The 27,025-nt window shown below is 43.6% G+C and overlaps 1 protein-coding gene across 1 annotated transcript in view; it reads left to right on the top strand.

Annotated features, from left to right (window-relative positions):
- LOC308661480 (complement factor B-like) overlaps window positions 1–27,025 on the top strand; it is a 46,833-nt gene that overhangs the window by 8,547 nt on the left and 11,261 nt on the right. Inside the window, exons 2-11 of the mRNA XM_081316413.1 lie at window positions 4,035–4,244; window positions 5,897–6,082; window positions 9,258–9,431; window positions 12,575–12,670; window positions 13,497–13,633; window positions 15,826–15,964; window positions 18,719–18,871; window positions 21,729–21,830; window positions 25,532–25,669; window positions 26,256–26,350. Coding sequence (XP_081172539.1) covers window positions 4,035–4,244; window positions 5,897–6,082; window positions 9,258–9,431; window positions 12,575–12,670; window positions 13,497–13,633; window positions 15,826–15,964; window positions 18,719–18,871; window positions 21,729–21,830; window positions 25,532–25,669; window positions 26,256–26,350 — 1,430 coding nt within the window. The remainder of the gene's footprint in view (window positions 1–4,034; window positions 4,245–5,896; window positions 6,083–9,257; window positions 9,432–12,574; window positions 12,671–13,496; window positions 13,634–15,825; window positions 15,965–18,718; window positions 18,872–21,728; window positions 21,831–25,531; window positions 25,670–26,255; window positions 26,351–27,025) is intronic.

The following is a 27,025-nucleotide window of genomic DNA, read 5'->3' as shown; positions in this document are numbered from 1 at the left end:
GGTACCAAACCCTTTACGCGTCGCGGCACAGAGCTCCTTCGGCCCCAGGCACTAACCACTAACCAGGGAAGGGGCGTAGTATCCGTGGGCCGCTCTACCATAAATCAGATGCTAGGCCCTAAAATTAGAATCGAGGTCCTGTTGCAGGGAATTCCCTGCAAGATGGAGATCGATTCGGGGGCTTCTGTATCAATTATTTCGTGGGAAACATTGTCTGCCATTGTGGAAAAGAGCAGCCGCCGGATTCACCTCAAACCCACTCCAATTCAGTTAGCAGATTTCCAATGGGCCCCGATTAAATTAAAATGCAAGGCCACTATAGAAGTATGTTTTAAGGGATTTAAAGGCCCATTGGAACTACTGGTAACTGAGGGCAGGAGAGCTAGTCTGGTAGGGCTTAACTGGTTCGGGGTGTTAGGGATCTGGTTAGGGGGAATCAATTCAATTCAACCCAAGAACCTCGAATACGTTTGCAAAAAAATTGCAGACGTGTTCAATGGGACATTGGGCAAGTACAAGGGGCCCCCCATTAAATTTAATTTAAACCCGGAGGTTCTCCCCATCAGAATTAAGGCCAGGAGAGTTCCATTTGCTCTCAAGCACAAGATTGAGAGCGAACTGGAAAAGTTAGTAGGCCAGGGAGTGTTAGAACCGGTGGAAGGAGGGCCCTGGGAAACCCCCATCATCACCCCCCTCAAACCCAATTGGGAAATTAGAATCTGTGCGGATTATAAGGCGACCCTGAACAGGGCTTTAAATCCGCAAGCTTACCCGATTCCAACGGTGAAGCATGTCCTCTCAGCTATCCAGTTGGGCACCATCTTTGCTAAATTAGATTTAGCGCAGGCGTATCAGCAGTTAACTGTAACCAAAGAAACTGCAGATGCACAAACCATTGTAACCCACAAGGGGGCATTCAGAGTCAACAGACTGCAGTTTGGCATCTCAGCAGCCCTAGGTATCTTCCAAGAGGTGATGGAGAGAACTTTAAAAGGTATTCCTGGGGTTTGTCTCTATTTTGATGATGTGTTAATTGCTGGAGAGGATGAGGGAATATTGGCTAACAGGCTAGGGGCTGTGCTTGAAAGATTTAGGGCAGCTGGCCTGAAGCTCAAAAGGGAGAAATGCTCCATTGGAGTGGCATCCATGGAGTTCTTGGGTTATAGAATCAATGCTCAGGGCATTCACCCTACTGAATCTAAAATCAAAGCAATTAAATCGTCTCCAGCTCCAAAAAATAAGGCAGAGTTAGAAGCCTTTTTGGGGTTAATTAATTTTTACCACACATTCCTGCCACATAAGACTGCTATAGCTGAACCTTTGCACAGGTTACTATACAAAAAAAAAAACTTGGGCATGGAAGGAGGTTCATGTTAAGAGTTTTGAGAACCTCAAACAGTTACTGTCAAGTGGCTCCACAGGAACACATTTTATGAAAAACAAACCCATCTGCTTAGCTTGTGATGCATCACCATATGGGGTGAGCGCTGTAATAAGCCATTTGGAAGCAAATGGGGAACAGAAACCCATTGCATACTACTACAGAACCTTATCCAGGGCAGAGAGGAATTACACGCAAATTGATAAAGAAGCATTGGCAATAGTAGCAGGTGTTAAAAAATCCCATGATTATTTATATGGAAGACAGTTTACCATCTTCACAGACCACAAACCATTGCTGGGACTATTTACAACAGACAAACAAACACCGCAAATAATGTCCCCAAGGATGTTAAGATGGTCATTATTCCTCTCTGCATATACGTACAAAATTGTCTACAGACCCGGAAAGGATATGGGACATACAGACGCTTTAAGCAGATTGCCCTTACCAGTAATTGACCCTGATCCTGCACCAGTAGGTCAAGTCTTGGCCTTACAAGAACTCCCTGAATGCCCTCTCACGGAAAGGGATATTGCAGCTGGCACAGCCAGTGATGCTGTGCTAAGTAGAGTGGCATTGTGGGTACAATCCGGCTGGCAAGAAAAAAACCCTGGGCCACAATTTCAGGCATACTTTGTGAGGAGGAATGAAATGTCCTCACACAAAGGATGTCTGTTATGGGGCAACAGAGTGATAGTGCCAGACAAACTCAGATGTAGAGTCTTAAAAGACCTACATGAGGATCACCCCGGAATTGTGTGCATGAAAGCCCTTGCAAGGAGCTACCTGTGGTGGCCGGGCCTGGACAAAGACATTGAGCAACAAGTAGCAGGATGCTGTCAATGTCAAAGATCCAGACCTGAGCAACCGCATGCTCCTGTGCACAGGTGGGAAACCACACACAACCCGTGGTCCAGGGTACACATAGATTATGCTGGACACTTTCAAGGGCAACTATTCTTAGTGGTCGTGGATAGCTATTCTAGGTGGTTAGAGGTGGTGCCTGTAACAAGTATGACGTCTGCTAAGACCATACAGGTGCTGAGGGGGCTCTTTGCCACACATGGGTTACCTGATGTAATTGTATCTGATAATGGGCCTCAATTCACATCTACCAAATTCCAGGATTTCCTCAAGGCCAACTCGATTAGACACACAACGGCTGCACCGTTCCACCCATCCAGTAATGGCTTGGCTGAGAGAAATGTAAGATCAACGAAAGATGCACTGCGAAGAATTATTGCTGGGGATTGGCATCAGAGACTGGCGCAATTTTTGCTGGCTCAACACACTACACCCTGTACAGTGATGGGTAAGAGCCCAGCCGAGCTACGCTGGGGAAGAAGACTAATAACCAGATTGGACTGACTACACCCAGACAGGGTGGCCGCAGAGGCGGAACAACCCAACACAGCCAGAAAGTAGGTGATTTAGTGTGGGCCAGGAACTATGGGGTGGTGGATGAGAAGTGGATTCAAGGGGTGGTGGTGGATAAAATAGGTCCGTTGTCATACATTGTTGAGGGGGAAGGGGGCCGGCAGGTCAGAAGACATATTGACCAGTTAAGGAAGCGGGCACCGGAGAACCTCCCACAACAACAAAAGGGTTATACACAGCAGCCAAAAGGGTCATCTATAGAACCACTACAGGATCTTTCAGATGGATGGCAACCATCACTTCCAGCAGCAGCAGCAGCAGCTAATCAAGTAGCAAAGCCAACAACATCCCAATCAAGGCCGGCAATGCCATCAGAAACAGACAGTAAAACTGTACCAGCGAAATGGCCTCAGCAGGAACTCACCACAGAGCTAACACATGAGGGGGATCAGCCATTGGCTGGAGAGGTAACCCTTGAAAGCGAAGCAGCGGCCGGAAAGCAGCCGGGAAGGTACCCGGCCAGGACTCACAAAACCCCGGCATACCTCATGGATTATGTGAGGCAGTGAAGGGGTAGTGGGTAGGAAGAGTAGTTTAGGAATGTTAACAGTAGTAGTTGTCTCTTTGGGGGGAAGGGGTGTTGTGTATGTAGAAATGCCAGGCTAGTATAGCCACCACAACACCAGGTGGCATTGGTTGGGCGTCCTGATTGGCCAACCTGTCCGGCGGGAAATATACAACACTGGGTTGGGTGTTACCTGGCAGGCGGGAAAACAGAGCAATCGGGTTGGCTGGGTTCATGGGCATCAGTAGGCTATAACTGGGGGTTTTGGGACTGGGGGTTTTGGGACTCAGTTCCATCTTGTAATCAATAAAGGTATCTTGTACTATGTTGACTCATTCCTGTGTCCACGTGGTCGCCCATGCTACAACAGGGTCAATTTATTTTCCAAAGCACCAGAAGGCAGGACAAGAAGCAATGGATGGAAACTAATCAAGGAGAGAAGCAACCTGGAATTAAGGGGAAACTTCCCGACGGTGAGGTCAATTAACCAGTGGAATAGCTTTGCCTTCGGAGGTTGTGGGTGTTTCATCACTGGATGTTTTTAAGGACAGCCACCTGCATGAGCAGGGGACTGGACTAGAAGACCTCCAAGGTCCCTTCCAGCTCTATTCTGATTGGCTGAAAGTTGGCAAGGTTGAGAAATGCTGACTTAGAAAAAAGGTTGACACTGGAATCCTTTTAATGTTTTCTTGTGCTTCTTCCCATCAGATGTCGTGGATGCTCATTGCAATTTGACGAAGCCATATGAAATTATAGGAGGCAAAACAGTACTGCTGCAGAACAACACATTGCTTCAGTATATATGCCCAGAAGGCCAATATCCATACCCTACTGAGTACCGGACATGCGAGTGGAACAAGTACTGGAGCACTATGAAAAATAGAGATAACAGGGTCGTCTCCCAGGCGAGGTGCAAAGGTATAATTTAATTTCTAAATTTAAAAAAAGAGCTGGCCATGAAAGCAATGACACAATGAGGGGATGTCGTGTTCTGGAGCTCGTACTTTTAGGGCCTCTTTTGATTTCATGGGGGACTTATAGCTTTGCTGGCATCCAAATGTGTTTCAGCTCCATCTGAAACCTTCCTGCTCGTCTTCTGCTACCAGAGATGCTGAGCATTTACTCCAAAGATGAGACCTAACGGTTTTACTATTAAAAAAAATGGTATCATCTTATCTTAGTAGTCTTTCTTCCTCATTGAATTGGGGTTGACTTCAAAGAGAATACTAGATGTTTAAATTGGACAGTCTAGATTGCCAACCCTATTCTATCTCCACAAAGTATGTGGTCCTTTAAAAAGTATCATCAGTGACTCTCTTTAACCATGGGATTGGGATCAGGGGTCTTCAAACTTGGCCCTTTTATGACGTGTGGACTTCAACTCCCAGCATTCCTCAGCCAGTGTGCCTGGCTGAGGAATTCTGGGAGTTGAAGTCCACATGTCATAAAAGGGCCAAGTTTGAAGACCCCTGGGATAAGTGAATATAAATAGCTGCTTCGTTGTGTGTTGAGGTGCCACTAATGCAGGGGTCTTCAAACGTGGCCCTGGCTGAGGAATTCTGGGAGTTGAAGTCCACAAGTCATAAAAGGGCCAAGTTTGAAGACCCCTGCACTAGTGACATTATAGCCAGAAAGATGCTCTTCATTTATTATCTGTCAGTCTATTTCTGAACACAGCTTAGCGTGAACACCTCTTTGATAAATGGGGTGGTGCCCCAGCATTGAAAGAAGCAGCGGAATGTTTTTCCCAAAAGTACTTTTTTCAAAAGGTAACTAGCCTTTTTTTGGTTTTTTTCCTTGAAAACATTTTGCTTCTCATCCAAGAAGCTTCTGCAGCTCTTAGATGAGAACCAAAACGTTTTCAAGGGAAATAAAACAAAAAAAAATAAATCCAATTTTCTTTTGCAAAAGCACCTTTGGGACAACCATGACCTGGATGATTAAGAATCTCCATGGACATTTATTTAGTGGTGTGTTTAATCCTTTGGTCCAGCTATTCTAGACAACTTCTGACAACTTCTCAAGTTATCCCTTCGGAGGGAAGGTGACAAAGATGGTGGTAGGGTGCCAACTACAGAAGATCTTGAACGAAGCATATTATCTCTCAATCTGGGTTAAGGCAACTACACGGGTTGTTCTTATGGACGCCCAGCAATGTGGGCTGGATGGAGGAAGTACAATCCTCCTTGTCCTGCTGGTTCTCTCAGCAACATAGAAAGTCTGAAATTCTGTTATAAGGTGTTGCAGGTGTTGCTTTTACCTTATATGCAGGTCCCAGTTAGGGGAGCCTTGACAACACCTCTGCACAATTTCATATGCTGAATACTGAAATAGCTCAAGAAATTGAGGAGAGGATTAATTTGTTGAGGTGGGATGAGTTAGATAAGTCCTTGCCTGAGCTGGCTCTTTCCTTCCTCCACTACACTTGGCTAGACAGGGCTGTGTACCATCTGCCACGTGTTAATGTACCACAAGTGGTACGCGTACCACCGGTTGAAAAGCCCTGAGTTAGAGAATATAATCTTGAAGCACTCCATCCTGATTACTGATAACGTATTGTTCTTTTTCAGCTATTCATTGTCCCAGGATTTCAGAATTTGAAAATGGTTTCTATGAGCCCCCAGAACTGAATTACAGTATAAACCAGAACATCACATTTACTTGCTATGGAGGATACAGCATGAAGGGGTCTGAAGTCCGTTTCTGCCTTCCCAATGGGAAGTGGAGTGGAAAAACAACCATTTGTGATGACGGAAGTGAGTGTGAAAATTAATTGCCATTCAGACTTCCTTTCCTTTTCTGTCTTCGAAAACACTACAGTTTTTAATCTTCCATCATCTAAACTATCAATAGGCACACCTGTTGTTGTTGTTAGCTGCGAAGTTATGTCCGACCCATCGCGACCCTATGGACAACATTCCTCCAGGCCTTCCTGTCCTCTACCATCTTCTGGAGTACATTTAAGCTCACGCCCACTGCTTCAATGACTCCATCCAGCCACCTCCTTCTCTGTCGTCCCCTTCTTCTCTTGCCCTCAATCTTTCCCAGCATTAGGCTCTTCTCCAGTGAGTCCTTCCTTCTCATTAGGTGGCCAAAGTATTTGAGTTTCAACTTCAGGATCTGGCCTTCTAAAGAGCAGTCAGGGTTGATCTCCTCTAGGACTGACTGGTTTGATCGCCTTGCAGTCCAAGGGACTCGCAGGAGTCTTCTCCAGCACCACAGTTCAAAGGCCTCAATTCTTTGGCGCTCAGCCTTTCCTTTGGTCCAACTTTCACTGCCATACATTGCAACTGGGAAGACCATAGACTTGACTATACGCACTTTCGTTGGGAGGGTGATGTCTCTGCTTTTTAGTGTGCTGTCTAGATTTGCCATGGCTTTCCTCCCGAGGAGCAAGCGTCTTATAATTTCTTGGCTACAGTCCCCATCTGCAGTGATCTTGGAGCCCAGGAAAATAAAATCTGTCACTACCTCCATTAGCCAATAGCCATCAATGCTGATGCCTCGTTTCCACATTCTGGCACACGCAGACGTCATGCAGGGTCAATTCCCTCAAAACTTGCATGCTCTTGTGCAGGACTCCTGTGTGATGCTCCTGTAGAAAAGGCCGGTTGTATTCAGTGTGGAAGTGAGGCATCAGCATTTCATTTACGTTTAATTTGGGTATTTTTATTTTATTTATTTTAATCCCATTTATATCCCGCCCTTCTCCGAAGACTCAGGGCGGCTTACAATCTAAGCACAAATCAATGTATATAAGTGGGCAGGAAAGAAGGGCATTCTATTGCACCCAGCCAACCCACCCAAAGTTTCCCCAACCCAGGGCATTGGAGACACATCGACCCTCCACCAAGACCAGGCCCAAGACCAGCCTCTGCAAAGTATTCCTGCCAAAGTGTCCTGGGATGACACAGAAATGGAGGCAAGGGGGCTGCAGGGATGGGCTTCGCTTTCTCCTCCTCGTGTTCCACTGCCGCTGCCACAACCATGCTTGCAAATAAAAAATATATATGAAAAGTTACTGTAAGGTTTTACGCTTAGCCTCACAATTGCCCCAGCTTTACTCAGGAATTTAAAAGAGCGAAAAGAATCTCCTGAGCCGAGGTTTCAGCAAGCAAACAACTTTTATTTTGATCAAAATAGTGTTGGGTGGCCACATCTGTCTTTGTGGCGGATAGAGAGATGAAGGCAACAACCAGGAAAGATGTCTTCCACCTTTTATACCTTTCCAGAACAAAGAGATCTGGTCTTGGTACTAGGAACCGAAAGGTACAGAAAAATAATTCCTAGATGATGACTCATACACAACAACCCAGGCTCCACTATAACTGCTTTTCCCCCTCCCCTGACCATGCTCTTTTCATGTGAGCAATCCCCTGCACCTAAAGCATGAAACATTTGCCTTTCTATAACTAAGTTCCCAATATAAAGCACCTACATAGCTGCTTGCGCATAAACAAAGACGATTACAAAATATCACTACAAATATCAATATTGCTAACATCAACCTTAAGCATAATAAAATCCCTTCATTACTCCTCCCCTTGTTCTGCTAATGGTCTTGCAGAGACTGGGGTAAGAAACCGAGCCAAAGAGAACTGCACCCAGCTGGCTGAAGATCATCCAGAACTATTCCCTTGAATGGATCTTCCAAAATTAAGACCAAATCGTTGCAAATGCCTCAATTTATATGTTTCTCTACATGGGGCTGCCCTTGATGACCACCCGGAGGCTTCAGCTGGCGCAGAATGCAGCCGCGCGGGTTGTGATGGGGCTTTCCCGATACTCCCAAGTAACACCTCTGCTCCGCGAGCTGCATTGGCTTCCGGTTGCCCTCCGGGTGAGATTCAGGGTGCTGGTGATGACCTATAAAGCCCTAAATGGCTTGGGTCCGGGATATCTGAGGGAACACCTGCTGCCGGCATCAAGTTCCCTTCGTCCTGTGCGCTCCCACAGGGAGGGTCTTCTCAGGGTACCGCCGGTAAAAGATTGCTGGCGGACAATACCCAGGGGGAGGGCCTTCTCTGTGGGTGCGCCTGCCCTCTGGAACCAGCTTCCTGTAGAGCTTAGGACTGCCCCTGACCTTCGCTCATTCCGCCGGGACCTGAAGACTTGGCTCTTTGAGCTTTCTGGCCTGGACTGAGGGTATTAACTGGGGTTTTAATTGGATTTTTATTGGGATTTTTATTTTCAAGGTTAATGTAATCATTTTAATTGTTTTTAATTTTTGTATTGTTTTCTTTTAAAAAACCTTGTGAACTGCCCTGAGTCCTACGGGAGAAGGGCGGTATATAAGTTTATTAAATAATAATAATAATAAGTTACCCACCCCCCTTAATTCTCCCATCTTGTCTTCTCTCTCTGTTCATTACCTCAAGAACTAATACAAACAAGAGTAGAGAAAGCAGACATCCTTTTCTTTTCCCTTTTTTTTGAACCCCACATTTTGTTGCTTTAATTCTTAGCTTTTTGAGGAGTGAAAGATATTTCATGTATGCATAATGTAAAGGTAAAGGGTCCCCCGCACATGCGTGCTAGTCGTTTCCGACTCTAGGGGCCGGTGCTCATCTCCGTTTCAAAGCCGAAGAGCCAGCGCTTATCTGAGGACGTCTCCGTTGTCATGTGGCCGGCATGACTAGACGCCAAAGGCGCACGGAACGCTGTTACCACCGTAGTGGTCCCTATTTTTCTACTTGCATTTTTACGTGCTTTCGAACTGCTAGGTTGGCAGAAGCTGGGACAAGTAATAGGCGCTCACTCTGTTATGCGGCACTCGGGATTTGACCCGCCAAACTGCTGACTTTCTGATCAACAGGCTCAGCGTCCTAACCCACTGAGCCACCACGTCCCTCATGCATAATGTACTTGCTGCTAAATGCATATACTTCAAAATGACTAATTGTTAACGGTGTCCTCTCTTCTCTTACCTAGCTGGCCATTGCCCTAACCCCGGTATTCCAATTGGTAGTCGAAAACAAGGCAATGAATATCGGGTAGAATATCGTGTCCGCTACACTTGTGAGCGTGGTCTCGTCCTTGTGGGATCCAGTGAACGGATTTGCCAAGAATCAGGAAGCTGGAGTGGAGCAGAACCAGAATGTCGGCGTGAGCAAAGGGGAAAGAATATCTGAAGGGATGGATATTGGGGTTAAATATAGGTAGTCCTCGATTTACAACAGTTCATTTAGTGACTGTTCGAAGTTACAACGGCACAGAAAATAGTGACTTATGACTGTTTTTCACACTTACAACCATTGCAACGTCCCCATGGTCATGCGATCAAAATCTGGATGCTCTGCAAACAGACCAGCATTCAACCATAAACATTCTGGCTTATCAAAAACAAACATACTCCACCACCCAGTGGGAACCACTGAATAAACTACAGAGCCTCTAGATCAGGGGTCTTCAAACTTGGCAGCTTTAAGACTTGTGGACTTCAACTTCCAGAATTCTGGGAATTGAAGTCCACAAGTCTTAAAGCAGCCAGGTTTGAAGACCCCTGCTCTAGATAGTCCTCAGTTTCCAACCATTCATTTAGGGACCATTCAGAGTTACAGCGGTACTGAAAAAAAGTGACTTGTGCCCATTTTTCACAATTACGACCGTTGCAGCATCCCCATGGTCACACGGTTTACGTTAGAACGCTTGGCAACAGGCTCATATGGATGACCATTGCAGTGTCCCAGGGTCACGCGGTCCCCTTTTGTAACCTTCTGACAAGCAAAGTCAATGGGGAAGCTGGATTCACTGAACAGCCGTGATACTGACTTAACAACTGCAATGATTCACATAACAACTGTGGCAAGAAAAGTCATAAAGTGGAGCAAAACTCACTTAACAAATGTCTCCCTCAACAGCAGAAATTTTGAGCTCAATTGTGGTTGTAAGTCGAGGACTATTGTACTGAAGATGTGAAGCCTGGGGTTGTGCGAGGAATTCTCGATTACAAAAACTATTGTATAGGAATAACGCACCTTCATCATGGTTTGGTTTGGTGGTTGCATTCAGGGGTTATGTCAGAGGCAAGCTTCAGATATAATGTTAGGTGGCCTGACTTCTCTCCCCTTTTACTTGCTATTAAGGCATTTCTATTACACAACTGAGGGCCTGTTTGGTGTAGTGGTTCAGGCACCAGGCTAGAAACCAAGAGGCAGTGCGTTCCTTAGGCACGAAGCCACTTGGGTGACCTTGGGCCAATCACTTTCTCTGAGCCCTAGGAAGGAGAAATGACAACTCACTTCTGGAAAACGTTGTCAAGGAAATTGCAGGAACTTGTTCCAGATGAACAGAAGATTTTTTTTTTACTACTTTATGCAATAGCTTAGAAATGTAGCGGGGGGGGGGGAATCAGCCCTGGGTTTCTGTTAGAGTTAGTTCGCTCTAAGGAACACCATAACTGCAACACAAAGATTGGGTCAAATCTCAGAGCATTGCTTTATCACCAGTCAAGAATTCACAATAAATATCCTTTTAGGGAATGTGCATCTGAAAAATAGCCGTCATCTGAAAGCTGAATACAAAATCAAGAAAGAAACCTCCTTGTGATATGTATTTACCTCAGGGGGAATTCATTTATTTATTTTTTTAGATTTGTGGCTGGCAAAGATTCTTTTGATTGCGGTGCATATGTATTTATTGTTTATTTATTCAGTAAGCAAATGTCAATGCTGCAAACATTGACATGTTTTTTCACTGACAATATAAGAGACAGCCTGTTATTTTGCTTCATTTGGGAGGGAGGAATCACCCGGTGATAAGATTGCAAAAACCCATGTACAGAATGGGAAGTGAAACCTCATATGTAAAACTAATTGAATAATGTGATTTATGACGTGTAGATAAGGGCGGGGATTGTGTTTGTGTTATGATGGGTTTTGGGGGAGGAGATTTCAGATTCTGGCATCTCTCCATGAGTGCCGAAGTTTCGTTTCATTACTAAGACTTTTTAGATAAATAATATGCCTGCAATTTGTTTGATTTGTCTCATTCATTGGAACCATGACAGCAAATTTATACGGCTGCCCAACTGACACACAATGACTCTGGGCAGCTTACAATATCCTGTCCCATTTGTGTCAGAGACACCTTTTAAGGGGCTTCCGGGTTTGAACAGATTGGACGGTGACATCACTGTTGCTCTTGGGGTGGGGTAGCTCGTTCCAGCTCCCCATCAAGGAGCTGGAGCGAATGACAGGAGCTCACCCCGGCATGCAGCAGCACTTAGGTCTCAAACGTGGGTTTGCTAACCTCCAACCCAGCGTCCTAACAATGTGACCACCTTGCTCCTAGCTTGCAACATTAAAAAAATTCAAAGCATAAACCCCCTACAACCCTCCCCCACCCTATCGGTGGCAAGAAATGCAAGCATATCAATCACTTGATAGGCTCCATGTTGGCTTTGAGTCCCCACATCCACAGACAGAATCAGGTCTTCAGAGCCTTTCAGAAAAGTAACAAGGTGGGGATCAATTGTGTCTCCAGGGAAGTGATATTCCATGGGAATCATCCAACATATAAGCAAGCTTTGTGTAAGAAAAGAAAAAAAAACAGTCATCAAGGAAATGGGAGAAGAGACAATTATCTCAAAGAATGTTTCAGTAATAATAAAGTTTTTTTTTACTCAAAACATATAGATGAGCCCATAAAAGCTATATATATACCAGAACAGAAATATTAGTTACATATGTAATGAGGGACGCGGTGGCTCAGTGGGTTAGGACGCTGAGCTTGTCAATCAGAAGGTTGGCAGTTTGGCGGGTCGAATCCCGAGTGCTGCGTAGCAGAGTGAGCGCCTGTTACTCGTCCCAGCTTCTGCCAACCTAGCAGTTCGAAAGCACGTAAAAATGCAAGTAGAAAAATAGGGACCACTCCGGTGGGAAGGTAACAGCGTTCCGTGCGCCTTTGGCGTCTAGTCATGCCGGCCACATGACCACAGAGACATCCTCGGACAAGCGCTGGCTCTTCGGCTTTGAAACGGAGATGAGCACCGGCCCCTAGAGTCGGAAACGACTAGCATGCATGTGCGGGGGAACCACTACCTTTACCTATAGTCTCCTTAAAATGGACCAAATTGAGAACACTAGAGAGTCTCCTATGCTTATCTCAAAGGGCCCCAGAGCAGCAAAATGTGCAACTACCCTTCTTAATATTTCAATATAGGTTTGCATAAAAATTAGTTCTATTTATTTTGGGGCATTCTCTTTTATGATCTGTTGCTAATTGAGCCTTCTCTTGTTCCTTCCCAGAGCCATTTGCTTTTGACACCCCAGAAGAGGTTGCCTCCAACTTCATCTCATCTTTGACTGAAACTGCTGAAGCTGCAGATGCCAATAGAAATATCTGTAAGTCTTTGTAAATGGAATGGATAATTACAATTCCCTTCCTAGCATAAGAAGAGCGAGCACAGTTACGTTGTTAGATGCTCTCAATTTCTCTGAGTAGTAAATATTCTAGGGCAATTTAATGGAATGTCATTTCAATGTAGCAAAGAGAGCACCGAGCATTTTTTGTTTAAAAACAGTCCCTCTTCTTTCCATTCAAGAACATTAATTCACAGAACTCATTGACACTGATTATGTTACCTAGTTGGGTAATGAAATGTCTGCCAGCTAACAACCAAGCTTAGAAAGCGCCAAGGACTCTGTCGCTCAACTCTGAGTGACAAAGATTCTCTTCTATGAGAATTGCTAAAAGCATTACAACTAAAACATTGCATAATATTTTTTCTAAATATTCAAGCTGATCATTAGTTGAGGAAAAATGGAAGTAAATACCTGGGGTTCTTCCAAGGCAGAAGATTCTACCCATAATATCTTGGGCATATGTCTACTGCTATGAAGCTTGTTGTTTCTCTGTGGATGCCTGTTAGATTGGCAGCTGCTGTTACTCATAGACATATTGGTCTGCTACCTCCTTTTGAACCATCTTGCAGCTCTGGATTAAATCTCACCTCCAAATACAGAGGTGTTCCTAGTTATCAAAGGAATAGCTCCTGGGTGTAATTTCCATTAATGAAATTTGCAGCAGTATATTGTGGTGCAGAAATCTGCAGCAGTACATTGTGGTGCAGAAATCTGCAGCAGTACATTGTGGTAGAATGTCCAAAATATCAAAATTACATGTAACTTGGGGAAAAACGACCTGAATACTAGTTCCTTTCCTTTCCAGCCTCTACACAGAAGCGAAGGATTGTCATTAAGAAAGGAGGCACAATGAACATCTACTTTCTCCTCGATGCCTCAAAAAGTATTAAACTAGAGGATTTCAAGAGTACACAGAATGCTACAATCAAGTTGATTGAAAAGGTATAGAAGAATCAGATAATTTCTTTGCTCAGTCCTGTACCAAGAAGGTACTGGCACTAGTTATAAACCAGGGTTTATCAAACTTCACCCCTTTAAGGCATGTGGACTTTAATGCCCAGAATTCCCCAGCAAGCATGATGACATTATAAGGCAGAGATGGACCTTTTTTTAGTTCAAGGAAACACTGGAAATGTGGAGAGCCACTGAGAAATGGCTGTTGATGTGAGCCTGGCCCAACATAACATTCTTGTTAGCTTCACAAAATATTCTCCACCATCCCATGCAGGGGTCTCCAACCTTGGCAATTTTACAAGTTGTGGACTTCAGTTCTCAGAATTCCTCAGCCAGCCATGGTGGCTGAGGAATTCTGGAAGTTAAAGACCATAAATTGTAAAGTTGCCAAGGTTGGAGACCTCTGCCATAGGGAGCTTTGTAAAGCTGGAGGTCATTCCAACCAACAGAAATGAGGCTAAAGCTTAGTGTAGTCTGTTGTTGTTGTTGTTGTTGTCGTCATCATCATCATCATCATTAAAAACATTTTTTAAAAGGAAAAGCCAGATGGGAAATAGACTAGTGGGAACTAAAGGATGCCCTAACTCTTGAGTAAGATCTAATCTCTTAAACAAAATGGCCAATATACTGTAAGACCACACTTAAAATACTACACCCAATTTTGGCTGCCACAATATAAAAAAGATGTTAAGACTCTCGAAAGAATGCAAAGAAGAGCAACTGAAATGATTATGGGACTGGAGGCTAAAGCATAAGAAGAACACAAATGAAGGGGAATGCATGTGTCCCAAGATAATGTTGCAGGATCCAATTTGGGTCGGTCATCAGTACTAGAGGTTTTGTCTTCCCAGCTTTCGGACTTGTGCTGGAACTCATCTTTGGGGAACGTCTCTCTGGATGGGCTTCAGTACGAGTCCAAAAGCTCGGAAGACAAAACCTCTGGTCCTGGTACCAGACCCAGATTGGATCCTGCATAAGAAGAACAGTTATAGGAACTGGGTTTGTCTAGTCTAGTGAAAAGGATGACTAGGAATGACATGATAATAGTCTTCTAAGGGGCCGACATAAAGAAGAAGGGGTCAATTTATTCTCTAAAGCACCTGAAAGCAGGAGAAGTAGTAATGGATGGAAACTAACATAGAATAGAATAGAATAGAATAGAATAGAATAGAATAGAATAGAATAGAATAGAATAGAATAGAATAGAATAGAATAGAATAGAATAGAATAGAATAGAGTAGAGTAGAGTAGAGTAGAGTAGAGTAGAGTAGAGTAGAGTAGATCAAAGATATAAGTACAGATTAGGTGAGCAACTGTGAGAGGGACCTTGGAGTCCTAGTGGACGATCACTTGACTATGAGCCAGCAGTGTGCAGCAGTTTCCAAAAAAGCTAATACAATCCTGGGTTGTATAAACAGAGGCACAGAATCAAGATCACACTAAATATTAGTACCGCTTTATAAAACTCTAGTGAGATCACACATGGAATACTGCATCCAATTTTGGCCACCATACTACAAAAAAAAAGATGTTGAGACCTTGGGAAAAGTTCAGAGAAGAGCAACTAAGATGATCTAAGGCTTGGAGACTTCAACATATGAAGAACAGTTGCAGGACTTGGGCTTGGCTAGACTAAAGAAAAGAAGAAATAGGGGTGACATGATAGCAGTACTCCAGTATTTGAGGGGCTGCCATAAAGAAGAGGGGGTCAAATTATTATCCAAAACACCAGAGGGCAGGACAAGAAACAATGGTTGGAAACTGAACAAAGAGAGAAGCAACCTAGAATTAAGGAGAAACTTCCTAACAGTGAGAACAATTAACCATTGAAACAGCTTGCCTCCAGAAATCATGGGCGCTCCATCAGTGGAGGTTTCTAAGAAGAGACAGGATAGTCACTTGTCTGAGATGGTATAGGTTCTGCTGCTTGAGCAAGGGGGCTGGACTAGCAGACCTCCAAGGTCCCTTCCTATTCTATTCTATTCTATTCTATTCTATTCTATTCTATTCTATTCTATTCTATTCTATTCTATTCTATTCTATTCTATTCTATTCTATTCTATTCTATTCTATTCTATTCTATTCTATTCTATTCTATTCTATTCTATTCTATTGCCCTTGGGACTGAATGTTAATGAACCTAGTCATGCTTATTTTTGTCTTCTGGCTTCCCTTTGCAGATCTCCAGCTATGATGTCTCCCCCAATTACGCCCTCATCACTTTTGCCACACACACCAAAGAGCTTTTGAACACAATGCAGGCAGAGAGCACTGATGCAGCCAAGGTGATTGAGCTACTGGAGAATGTCAACACTGCTGGTGAGGTATATTCCTGATCTTTGCCAGGGAGATAGATCCGGCTAGGAGAACATTTTGCTCATCCACAACCTGTTTAACTTTATAACTCAAAAAAAGAAGTCTTTTTCTTACTTGGAATGGGTAACTTCACACACTTACGTGGCACTCCTCTAACCCTTTCCATTCTATTCCAAGCAACGTCTGCATCCTTAAGTCTTTTCCCTTACATTCCCTCTCTAAATTCTGCTGGGAATTTTATAATTTGTTTATACGCCACTAAAGTATGGTCTGTCTCAAATTCAGAACCTCACATTCTCCTTTTATGCTTTGCAAATTTTCTGCCTTTTATCATCAGTCATGCTTCAGTTCCTCTTTGCTGAGTAGGCATGAATAGATTTACATTTCAACCATGTATTTGAAACCAACAGGTTTTTCCCCCCCCCCCCCCTAAAATCACCCTTCTTGGATCTCCAAATGGAATAACCATGTGTGTGTTGTTGTTTTTTGTATTCTTCTCATCTCTTCTCATCAATACCCTCATATAATCTAGCAGGAAAAAAAATTCCTCTGAATTGGGGTTAATCAAAACGTTCTTCAATTTTCCCCAAGGTCATTCCTGGTTCTTTCATTATCACCATCCATTGCAGTCTAACAGGAAACTAATATCCGTCTATGATTCCTACTTTTATACTTACCTACAGCAACCTGCAAGACTTCTAGCCTATCCTAGTGACTTATACTTAGCCGCTAGATAATTCATTTTACTCAAGGTCAAGAGATAATACCGGTAATAGTAAAAAACAAGCAAACCAAACAGGGTCTCAAATGCCTGCCCAGACGACTTGCTGTTACTCTACAAAAGAGTGCACAGAGAAATAATCCAAAATCAGTCCAAGGATCTGAGAGCCAGGTCAGGATTGTCAGCCAATACCAATGTCAGAAGTTCAAGGTTTCTTACAGGAACAGGATTCATAGGAGGGTCTAGGACAGTGATGGTGAACGTTTTAGAGACCGAGTGCCCAAACTGCAACCCAAAACCCACTTATGTATCATTGGTTGCTGGGTGGGTGTGGCCCATTGGGTGGGCGTGGCCCATTGGGTGGTACCACTGCGGTGGTAATGGCAAACTGGGTGGGACTAAAAAGTTCAATCAATCAATTCCAACTTTCCGAGATCTTTTTTCCCCCCGCAAGAAGTTGAAATTGATTGATTGATTGATTGAACCTTTTTTTTGCACACGGCAGCAGAGGCCTAAATCAAAAAGGTTTTATAAAACCCAGCTGAAGGCCTAGGACTGGGGCGATGGCGCATGTGCCCACAGAGAGGGCTCTGTGTGCCACCTGTGGCACGCGTGCCATAGGTTCGCCACCACGGGTCTAGGACAATTTGCACCAGCCAAATTTTCACACCCACTTCTTCATGGGCCTCCACTGTAGTTGACCCACCACCAGCATTTATACATAGCGAGGCCTCCACTGTTGCTCCTGCCCTGCCTGCTTTTCCCAGCTCATTCACCAAGGGATGTTTGGCCCCAGGCGTTTCACTCTATGGGACACTTAAATGTGCCTTCCACTGGCTGGGTGGGATGGATGCCTGGCACAGCCCCCCTAGCAGCAGCAGTGGCAGTGGCAGCAGCCCGGCCAGTGGTTGCTCCCCACCATGGCCCTGCTGCATTTATAGACATGTCATGGCCAAAGAAGGGATTAGCCCCGCCTGCATCTACCAGCCCACATCCCACTCAGGAGGGGCTGAAAGGTGAGCGTGAGTCCCGTCTGTAACCAGAGCCTTGGTACATGTGCAGGCAGGCCCTCCCCCTCCTGAGAGGCCTGGCTTAAATTAATTCCCTTGCTTGGCAATGGACCAGCTGTCTGCAATCCTTCCCTTAATGACCACTGCAAACAAGATTATAAAATCAGGTAGATCATGTGATAAACCCTATTTACAACTGTTATGAAATACAAAAATAATGGGCAGAGTCCCCCTATATACTACCCATGTAGTAGCCAATATACTGTTGTCCGCATTCTACCAACTAGGAAGTATTAATATGCATTCAAAATGTTTAATAACAAAGGAATTCTTGAGACTGAGAAATGTTCAGTACTGAAGAACAGCAACTGTTGTTTTTCTGAAGCAAAGTCTGAAGTTCAGTTAGGTCAGGGGTGTCAAACTGCCGGCCCGCCGGCCGGCCGCATCATGTGGAAGCCACGCCCACCCCATTGCCAGCAATGGCAAAACAGTCCTGATACATCGGCGTGACGTCACGTGACATCGCGAGTTTGACATGTCTGAGTTAGGTTATATTGCTGCTACATATGTAGCCTGAATAGCAAATGAGATCTGCTAAAGCTAAAGGTAAAGGTAAAGGTAAAGGTTCCCCCGCACATGCGTGCTAGTCGTTTCTGACTCTAGGGGCCGGTGCTCATCTCCGTTTCAAAGCCGAAGAGCCAGCGCTTGTCCGAGGACGTCTCCGTGGTCATGTGGCCGGCGTGACTAGACGCCAAAGGCGCACCTTCCCACCGTAGTGGTCCCTATTTTTCTACTTGCATTTTTACGTGCTTTCGAACTGCTAGGTTGGCAGAAGCTGGGACGAGTAACAGGCGCTCACTCTGTTACGCGGCACTCGGGATTCGACCCGCCAAACTGCCGACCTTCTGATCGACAAGCTCAGCGTCCTAACCCACTGAGCCACCGCGTCCCTTTCTGCAAAAGCTAGCCAACTGCAATTAATTCTGTTCATTTTTCTTCTTTTATCTTTTCCCTTTTTTTCCCTAGAACATAAGAAAAAATCAGGAACTAACCTGAAAAAGGCCTTGTTATCTGTCTATGAAATGATGCTTGCCCAGGAAGCTAACGAGAAGAAACGTGGATTAAATCCTCCTCCTGTTTCCAATTCCACACGCCATGTGATCATTCTCCTGAGTGATGGTGAGAAAATGAACACCTAAAAAAAAACTTTCTTTTTTTAATTTTTGCAGCTACTTTTTAATATTTAATAGGGCAGGTACTTTAACATTTGTTTTTTTTTATTGAAAAGTTTTAACATACAGTTTATCTTTAACAGTCTCCCCTCCCCCTCCCCTCTCCCTCCCTCCCTACCCCTCCCCCCCCCCCCGACTTCCCAGAGCTAAATACAAGGTATAGGGGAAAAAAACAATCATAAACAACCATATACTAACAACCATAAACTCTAAAATCTATCACTCTCTAGCTTATATAGGATAATACAAACCTTAATAATATTAAATATATATAGAGAAGAAAAAAAAAGAAAAAAAAGAAAGAAAAAGAGAAGGAAGACTTATTCAAATGCTACATGAAACTTCTTAACCCTATATTTGTTCTGGATATACTCAATCCATTTTCTCCATTCCATAATATAACGTTCTTGCGAGTGATCTTTCAAATAAGCCGAAATCTTTGCCATTTCTGCCAGGTCGGAAACCTTTAAAGTCCATTCTTCTATGGTCGGCAGTTCCTCTTTCTTCCAATACTGACCTATTAAAAGTCTTGCTGCCGTAATTAAATTCAACATCAACTTAGTGTCCACAACCGTAGCATCTGTGATTATTCCCAACAAGAAAAGTTGCGGACAAAACTTTATCCTTTGCTTGAAAATCTTCTGCATATTCCACCAAATTTTAATCCAGAAGGCCTTAACCTTTTTGCAAGTCCACCATACGTGAAAATATGTTGCATCTTCATCACCACACCTCCAACATTTTGGCTGATAATTCGGATACATACTTGCTACTTTAACATTTGTTTGAAAGAAACTTTATGCTATTTATTTAATCAATATATTCCTTAATTTGCAGTTTAAATAAAATTTAGACATGGCCCAGGTTTTTTTTCTTAATCTGTATATTCAGGAAAAGTTGCTTTGTATTTTTATCCTTTCCCCCCTCAGAATCCAGAATCCACAGGTTCAAACCTCTTGCTATGTGTGTAACCCCCCCCCCCCCCGTGGTGGGATTCACATATGTGAACAATCAGTTCTCTGTGTGGATGCCACTTCCGGAAATCCATTTTGGGCCTGCGCAAAAAAAAATTAGCCACTGGTTCTGCTGAACTGGTGCGAAGTGGCTGAATCCCACCACTGAACCCCCCCCACCTTTTAAATAACCTTTTTATTAAAAAAATTAAAACAGAGTCTAAAATATTGTACAAAAATAAAACAAAAAATAAAGAGAGCATTTAAAACGCTACATTAAAAAGAACAAAAACACAAACACATACATATATTATCCAACTTAGTGGAATATTGATAAATATATTGTAACAATGTTAGTTTCCCCCTCTTTTGGAACCAAGCCCCCAATTTTTAAACTTCTATCTCTCTTTGTAACTTATCTGACCTGTCACCTATCTATATTAAGAACAGTCAACAGGCAAAGCAACAGCAAAATTAAAGTTTCAAAATCTACTAACAATCTATTATTTTATTTAACTTGCAGAAAGTCTACCACGACTTCTTTATAATTTCAAATCACCACAACAGTTATCTCTGATCCATCCTGGAACAAATATCCTGATTTGCTTCCTCATAACATCCCTTATCAATTGTTGTCTGATTAAATACAGTAAATCCATTCTCCAAAGTTGATCTATCATCCCAAAAAGCCCAATCAAATTTGTTTTCCAGTTGGATATATAATAGGTCCATTCCCCAATCTCCATCAATGCTCTTTAAAAAATCCAATTTATCACTCATCAAGTCTATCAGCTCTAAATCTGTAAGGTCCATATTTCTTTTAGCCTTGTCTGTTTGAACTTGTAGGTAAAAAGCATTCTTTTTTCAAAGGCCTCCCTGAGGCTTTACATTGGTGCATTGTTTGTTCTCCTGTAACTTAGCAGCCAAACATAAAGAGTTCTTCAAGGAGAGAAGACAAAGAATATTGAGGTGATATTCCTCACAGTAAAAATAGGGGGGAGGGGGAAAGGAGGAAATTTTGATCCATTTTTTTAAAAAATAGAACTTTTTGAGAGTTAATAAAATGCAAAATCCCTGTAATGAAAGTCCAATATAGATGTGAATCCAGTCAAGTCACTTTCAGTATCCAGAAAATTGCCGCAACGTACTTACAGAGAAAGCGAAAGTTATTCAGAACAACAGAGCAGAACAACAACAACAACAAAAAGACATATGCACAAAAAAATCATTGTAAAATCCAGCAAGGGGTTAGAATAAATCTGCATTTAACCAGTCAGTTAACTTTTGAAAATAAAAAGCAAATTAAAAAAGAAACTTCAAAGAGTGTAGTTAAAAGCCATGCCTGCTTCAAAGAAATCAATCAGGTGAGAGGAAAAGATGGAGATCTATCTCTCCAGCTGCTCCTACCAGGAATTGCAGTCCTCAAAATTCCTTTTCACAGGTGGGTCCGTGGTTGTCCAAGGATTGTCTTGAATCATTCCTAAATGTTCCCATTCAACTCTAGGGGGTGCACCACCAAAAAACCAACTTTGGCAGCAAAATCAGCTCATTGTCAGTAGGAGAAAAAGATTGCCCTGTTGTTCAACACACAATCTTGGGGGAAGTCAAACCCTTTTTGGATCAAGATCATTACTTAATCTTTAAATGGCATATCAAAAAATTAGTGGGGTTCTTAGAAATCGACCTCTAGCTTAATTTTATTTCAGTGATTCAAGTTCATTTGAGTTGAATGAAGTGAATTATTTCTACAGTTCCATGGAAATTTTGGAAGAGCTGTGGGACCACAGTCAGAGTTTTGAAGGGCAACTTGATCGCTTCTACCATATAGTAACTGCTACTCTCAACCTTCAGGTCGCTACAACATGGGCGGGGATCCAATTCCCATCATGAATGATATTAAGGAATTCCTCAGCATTAAGAAATCCGGCTCCAGTTCTCGCAATGAATTCTTAGGTAAGTTCTGACGATGTACACACCAGGAAGGAAATGGGGAGAAAAGTACTTTAAACCAGAATTTCTCAATGTTTGGCCTCACTTGCCTGTGATAAGACTTTCTGGCAATATTATAGGCCAAGGTCAGAAAGTATAAATCCAGTGTTTTAAACCTTAAACCACTGTGTTGTTGCTGCTTTTATTCTATGAGTGTCTGATTGACTTCTTGGCATCTTAACCCAAGGAAAAATAGAGAGTAAATGATATTACAAAAGCAATTTCTGTGTTCCTGGTTGAATATAAAACCTAGTGAGATTAGCACACAAGTTGAAGATCGTACATTGGCCCTGAGGAAATTAATGCATGTACTGTCTCTGCCAGGGGGTGGGATTACTGAAAGACAAAGGAACAAATAATTGGGTGATACTTATGGACCTAGAACTTGCAGACATTATGCAAGGATTGTGGCCCACATTTGACTTGATAAATCAAGAATTGTGTTTGGCAAGTGTTGTTGTTAGTTGCAAAGTTGTGTCCGACCCATCGCGACCCCATGGACAATGTTCCTCCAGGCCTTCCTGTCCTCTACCATCTTCTGGAGTCCATTTAAGCTCACGCCTACTGCTTCAGTGACTCCATCCAGCCACCTCATTCTCTGTCGTCCCCTTCTTCTCTCGCCCTCAACCTTGCCCAGCATTAGGCTCTTCTCCAGTGAGTCCTTCCTTCTCATTAGGTGGCCAAAGTATTTGAGTTTCAACTTCAGGATCTGGCCTTCTAAAGAGCAGTCAGGGTTGATTTCGTCTAGGACTGACCGGTTTGATCGCCTTGCAGTCCAAGTGACTCGCAGGAGTCTTCTCCAGCACCAGAGTTCAAAGGCTTCAATACTTTGGTGCTCAGCCTTTCCAACTTTCACAGCCATACTTTGCAACTGGGAAGACCATAGCCTTGACTATACACACCTTTGTTGGCAGGTTGGCAAGTATATGTGATTATTTATTTTTTGGTCATGCTTGTATATCACTGTTTTCAATTCCTAGAAGCTTATCAGAATTGAATCTTCAGATGCCATACGCTCAGTATAATTGTTTTAAAGTAGCAAAGCTCTTAAAATAGCTGTCACTTATAATTTGCCAAACAGCAAGGGAGGGAGGTGGGCAAATTTCCAAGTGGGGAGGGAAGTTTCTGGAATGCAAGAGAGCCTTCTGTTGCCGTTGAGACCTTAGACACCAAGGTCAAGTTATGAAATGTTTGAGTGGCTCAGACAGTCTTTTCCCCAAACAAAAGAACTGAACCCAATTGGTGAACCCAATTGGTGAACTATGAACTGCTGGCAGCCCAGAGAGGGAAAAAGGGTTTTACCTATGTGGGTTTTTGCGGGAAAAATCCCAGAACTGGCTTTGCTTGTGCTGTACCTATATGGATCTTTCAATAAAGCTATACCCTTGGTAATTTAAAAGAGCCAAGAGTTTCTTTGTTTGAATGGGCCAAATGGGATGGTTGACAGTTCCTACTTTTCTGTTGATTAAGCACACGCATAATTGCCTTGTTTAAAAAGCCTGCCTTGGACCCAGCAATATTAAACAACTATCGTCTGGTATCCAACCTTCGCTTTCTGGCGAAGGTTGTTGAGAGCGTGGTGGCACGACAGCTCCCTTTGTTCTTGGATGAAGCTGATTATCTAGACCCGTACCAATCGGGTTTCAGGCCCGGGTACAGCACGGAGACGGCATTGGTCGCGCTGGTGAATGATCTCTGGCGGGCTCGGGACAGGGGCTGCTCCTCTGTCCTAGACCTTTTAGACCTCTCAGCGGCTTTTGATACCATCGACCATGGTATCCTGCTGCGACGTCTCAGGGGGTTAGGAGTGGGAGGCACAGTTCTCCAGTGGTTCTCCTCCTACCTTCTGGGACGCTCGCAGTCGGTGTTGGCAGGGGGGCAGAGATCGACCTTGAGACCTCTCATTTGTGGAGTTCCTCAGGGATCGGTTCTCTCGCCTCTCCTGTTCAACATCTATATGAAGCCGCTGGGTGAGATCATTCGTGGTTTCGGAGTTGGGTATCATCAATATGCTGATGATACCCAGCTTTTTATTTCGACCCCGAACCACCCCAGTGATGCCCTCGACGTGATGTCCTGCTGCCTGGAGGCGGTCCGGGTCTGGATGGGGAGGAACAGGCTTCGACTCAACCCTGACAAGACTGAGTGGCTGTTCGTGCCGGCATCCCGGGAAATTCCGATTATCCCATCTCTGGCCATGGGGGGTGAGCTATTACCCCCCGTAGATAGGGCGCACAACTTGGGGGTCCTTCTAGATTCACAGCTCTCTTTAGAAGAGCATATTGGAGCTGTGACTAGGGGGGCCTTTGCCCAGGTTCGCCTGGTGCGCCAGTTGCGACCCTATCTAGACCGGGATGCCTTGCGTACAGTCACTCATGCGCTCGTGACTTCTCGTCTAGACTTCTGTAATGCTCTCTACATGGGGCTGCCCTTGAAGTCCACTCGGAGGCTCCAACTGCTGCAGAATGCAGCTGTGCGAGTTGTGCTGGGGGTTTCCCGATACTCCCATGTTACACCTTTGCTCCACGAGCTGCATTGGCTACCGGTTGCCCTCCGGGTGAGATTCAAGGTGTTAGTAATAACTTACAAAGCCCTACATGGCATGGGTCCATATTACCTACGGCAACACCTGCGGCCGGCGTCAACTTCCCTCCGTCCAGTGCGCTCCCACAGAGAGGGCCTCCTCAGGGTGCCTCCAATCAAAGAATGTCGATTGGTGGCCCCCAGGGGGAGAGCGTTCTCTGTGGGCGTGCCAGACCTATGGAACCGCTTGCCGGTTGAGCTCCGGATGGCCCCCGACCTTCGCTCCTTCCGGCGCAATCTAAAAACGTATCTATTTGAGCAGTCTGACCTGGTCTGATGGGTTAGGGTTGGTTTTTTAATACATCTTAATTATTGTTTTACCCTTGGGCATTTATTTAATCGCTTTTAACTTTTGTATCCTGTTTTTGTATTTATTGCCCTGTACACCGCCCTGGGTCCTTCGGGAGAAGGGCGGTATAAAAATATAATAAATAAATAAATAAATAGTGATGGATCATTGAGAGAATTCTGATACTAGATGAAAACTCCTAAGTGTAGGTGTTGAGTATAAAATTAGCAGTTTCCAGGCTAGATGTGAACACAATGGTTCAACAACCACTTCGCTTCAAGCCACTAGTGTCAGTCAACTCAGAGATTTAGAAGAAAGAAGCTATGGGTTTAAACCAGGGGTCTTCAAAGTTGGCCCTTTTATGACTTGTGGACTTCAACTCCCAGAATTCTTCAGCCAGGCATGCTGGCTGAGGAATTCTGGGAGTTGAAGTCCACAAGTCATAAAAGGGCCAACTTTGAAGAGCCCAGTTTAAAGCAATAAAAAAGATCAAGGTAATTTACAACTTTGAAAATGGCAGTGGGCAAACTATTGTGTGTGGCTTTATTTTTGTCTGAAGTAAAAAAAATAATAATCCTCATTTAATCCAGCTGCTTTGGAAGTCTGCCAAAACTAGTAGCCGAAGTGTCACAATGAAATGTCTAAAGATTTTTGATAGCCTGGTGTTAGCCAGGAAGACTGACAAAAATTGCAATGCTGCACTTTATTAAGGACTCACCACTACAACGACTGTTGCCTTTTTTGGTCAGGAACATTAGTACTTCCCTCCCAACCTATCCATGCTTGCTTGCAGATGTTTATGCCTTTGGTGTTGGAAAAGAAACCAATGAGAATGTCCTGAATGCTTTGGCATCACAAAAACCTGGTGAGCAGCATCTCTTCATAATGAGGAAAATTGAAGACCTGCAAAAAGCCTTTGATGAAATGATCGGTAATGTGAACCTACCTTTTGTTGATTTGTTTGTAGGCTTCTATAGGGCTTGTAATCCTTCTCGGAAAACCGCTGAGTTTAGGGACCCTACAGATTTGACTCCGCTAGTCATTGCTGACTGTAGGGGTCTCCAGGCCATTGAGCCAGCACTGTCTGAAGACATTTCCGCGGTGATGTGGCTGGCATGATGTCACAGAGCGCAGTTACCTTCCCATCAAAGTGGTACCTATTTATCTACTTGCATTTGCATGCTTTCGGACTGCTAGGTTGCAGGAGCTGGAGCGAGGACCAGAACTCACCCATTCTCTTGGAGCTCAGGTCTTGAACCTGAGCTGTTGGCTTTCCAGCTGACAAGCCCAGCATCTTAACCTCGGAGTCACCGTGCTGCCCTGTAAGAACCCACCCTTCCAGAGTTTACCCCGCTTCCTTTTTAGTGTGGATTGTGACTTTCCATAGCTACCTAATCTTCCTATTACCCTTCTTATCCTTTTCAAGGAATCCCTCAGTCATAGTTTCTTGCCTAGCCTAGGCCTTCAGCTTATGTAGAAAACTCAAAGGTCTGAGAAAAGTGCCTCTCTATTTCCAGATGAGAGTGAAGCTTTGTCTATGTGTGGCTTGGCAAAAGAACACAAAACAGAAGATCAAAAGAAGAATCCCTGGAACACCAATATCTCCATCAGGGTAAGGGTGGCCTTTGGAATAGAATTAAGCTCAGAGAAGAACGCTTTCTTTAGTTATACAGATAGTCCTTGACTTACAGCAGTTCATTTAGTGACTGTTCAAAGTTACAACGGCAGCACTGGATATATATTTTTTTTCATACTTACCACCTCACGGTCACATGATCAAAATTCGAATGTTTGGCAACTGATTTGCATTTATGACAGTTACAGTGTCTTGGGATCACATGATCAGCTTTTGTGACCTTCTGAGAAGCAAATTCAACAGGGAATTTACAACCGTGTTGCCAACTGAACAACTGCATCGATTCACCTAACAAGTGTGGCAAGAAAGGTCATAAAATGGGGGGGAAACTCACTTAACAACTGACTCCCTTAGCAACAGAAATTTTGGGCTCAGTTGTTGAGGACTCCCTGTAACCAGAGTAAGATTTGATATTCCTTGTTTCTTACGGGCTCTCTCCATGATGCCTCATTGATTTTAGATTATCTTGAGGCTGCTACTGGATAATAATAATAATAATAATAATAATAATAATAATAATAATAATAATAATAATAATAATAATAATAATAATAATAATAATAATAATAATAATAATAATAATAATTATTATTATTATTATTATTATTATTATTATTATTATTATTATTATTATTATTATTATCATTATTA

This window comes from Vipera berus, assembly GCF_964194415.1.
Source record: "Vipera berus genome assembly, chromosome: 2".
In the NCBI taxonomy this organism is placed as follows: Eukaryota; Metazoa; Chordata; class Lepidosauria; order Squamata; family Viperidae; genus Vipera; species Vipera berus.
This window is presented reverse-complemented; position numbering and strand designations above follow the sequence as displayed.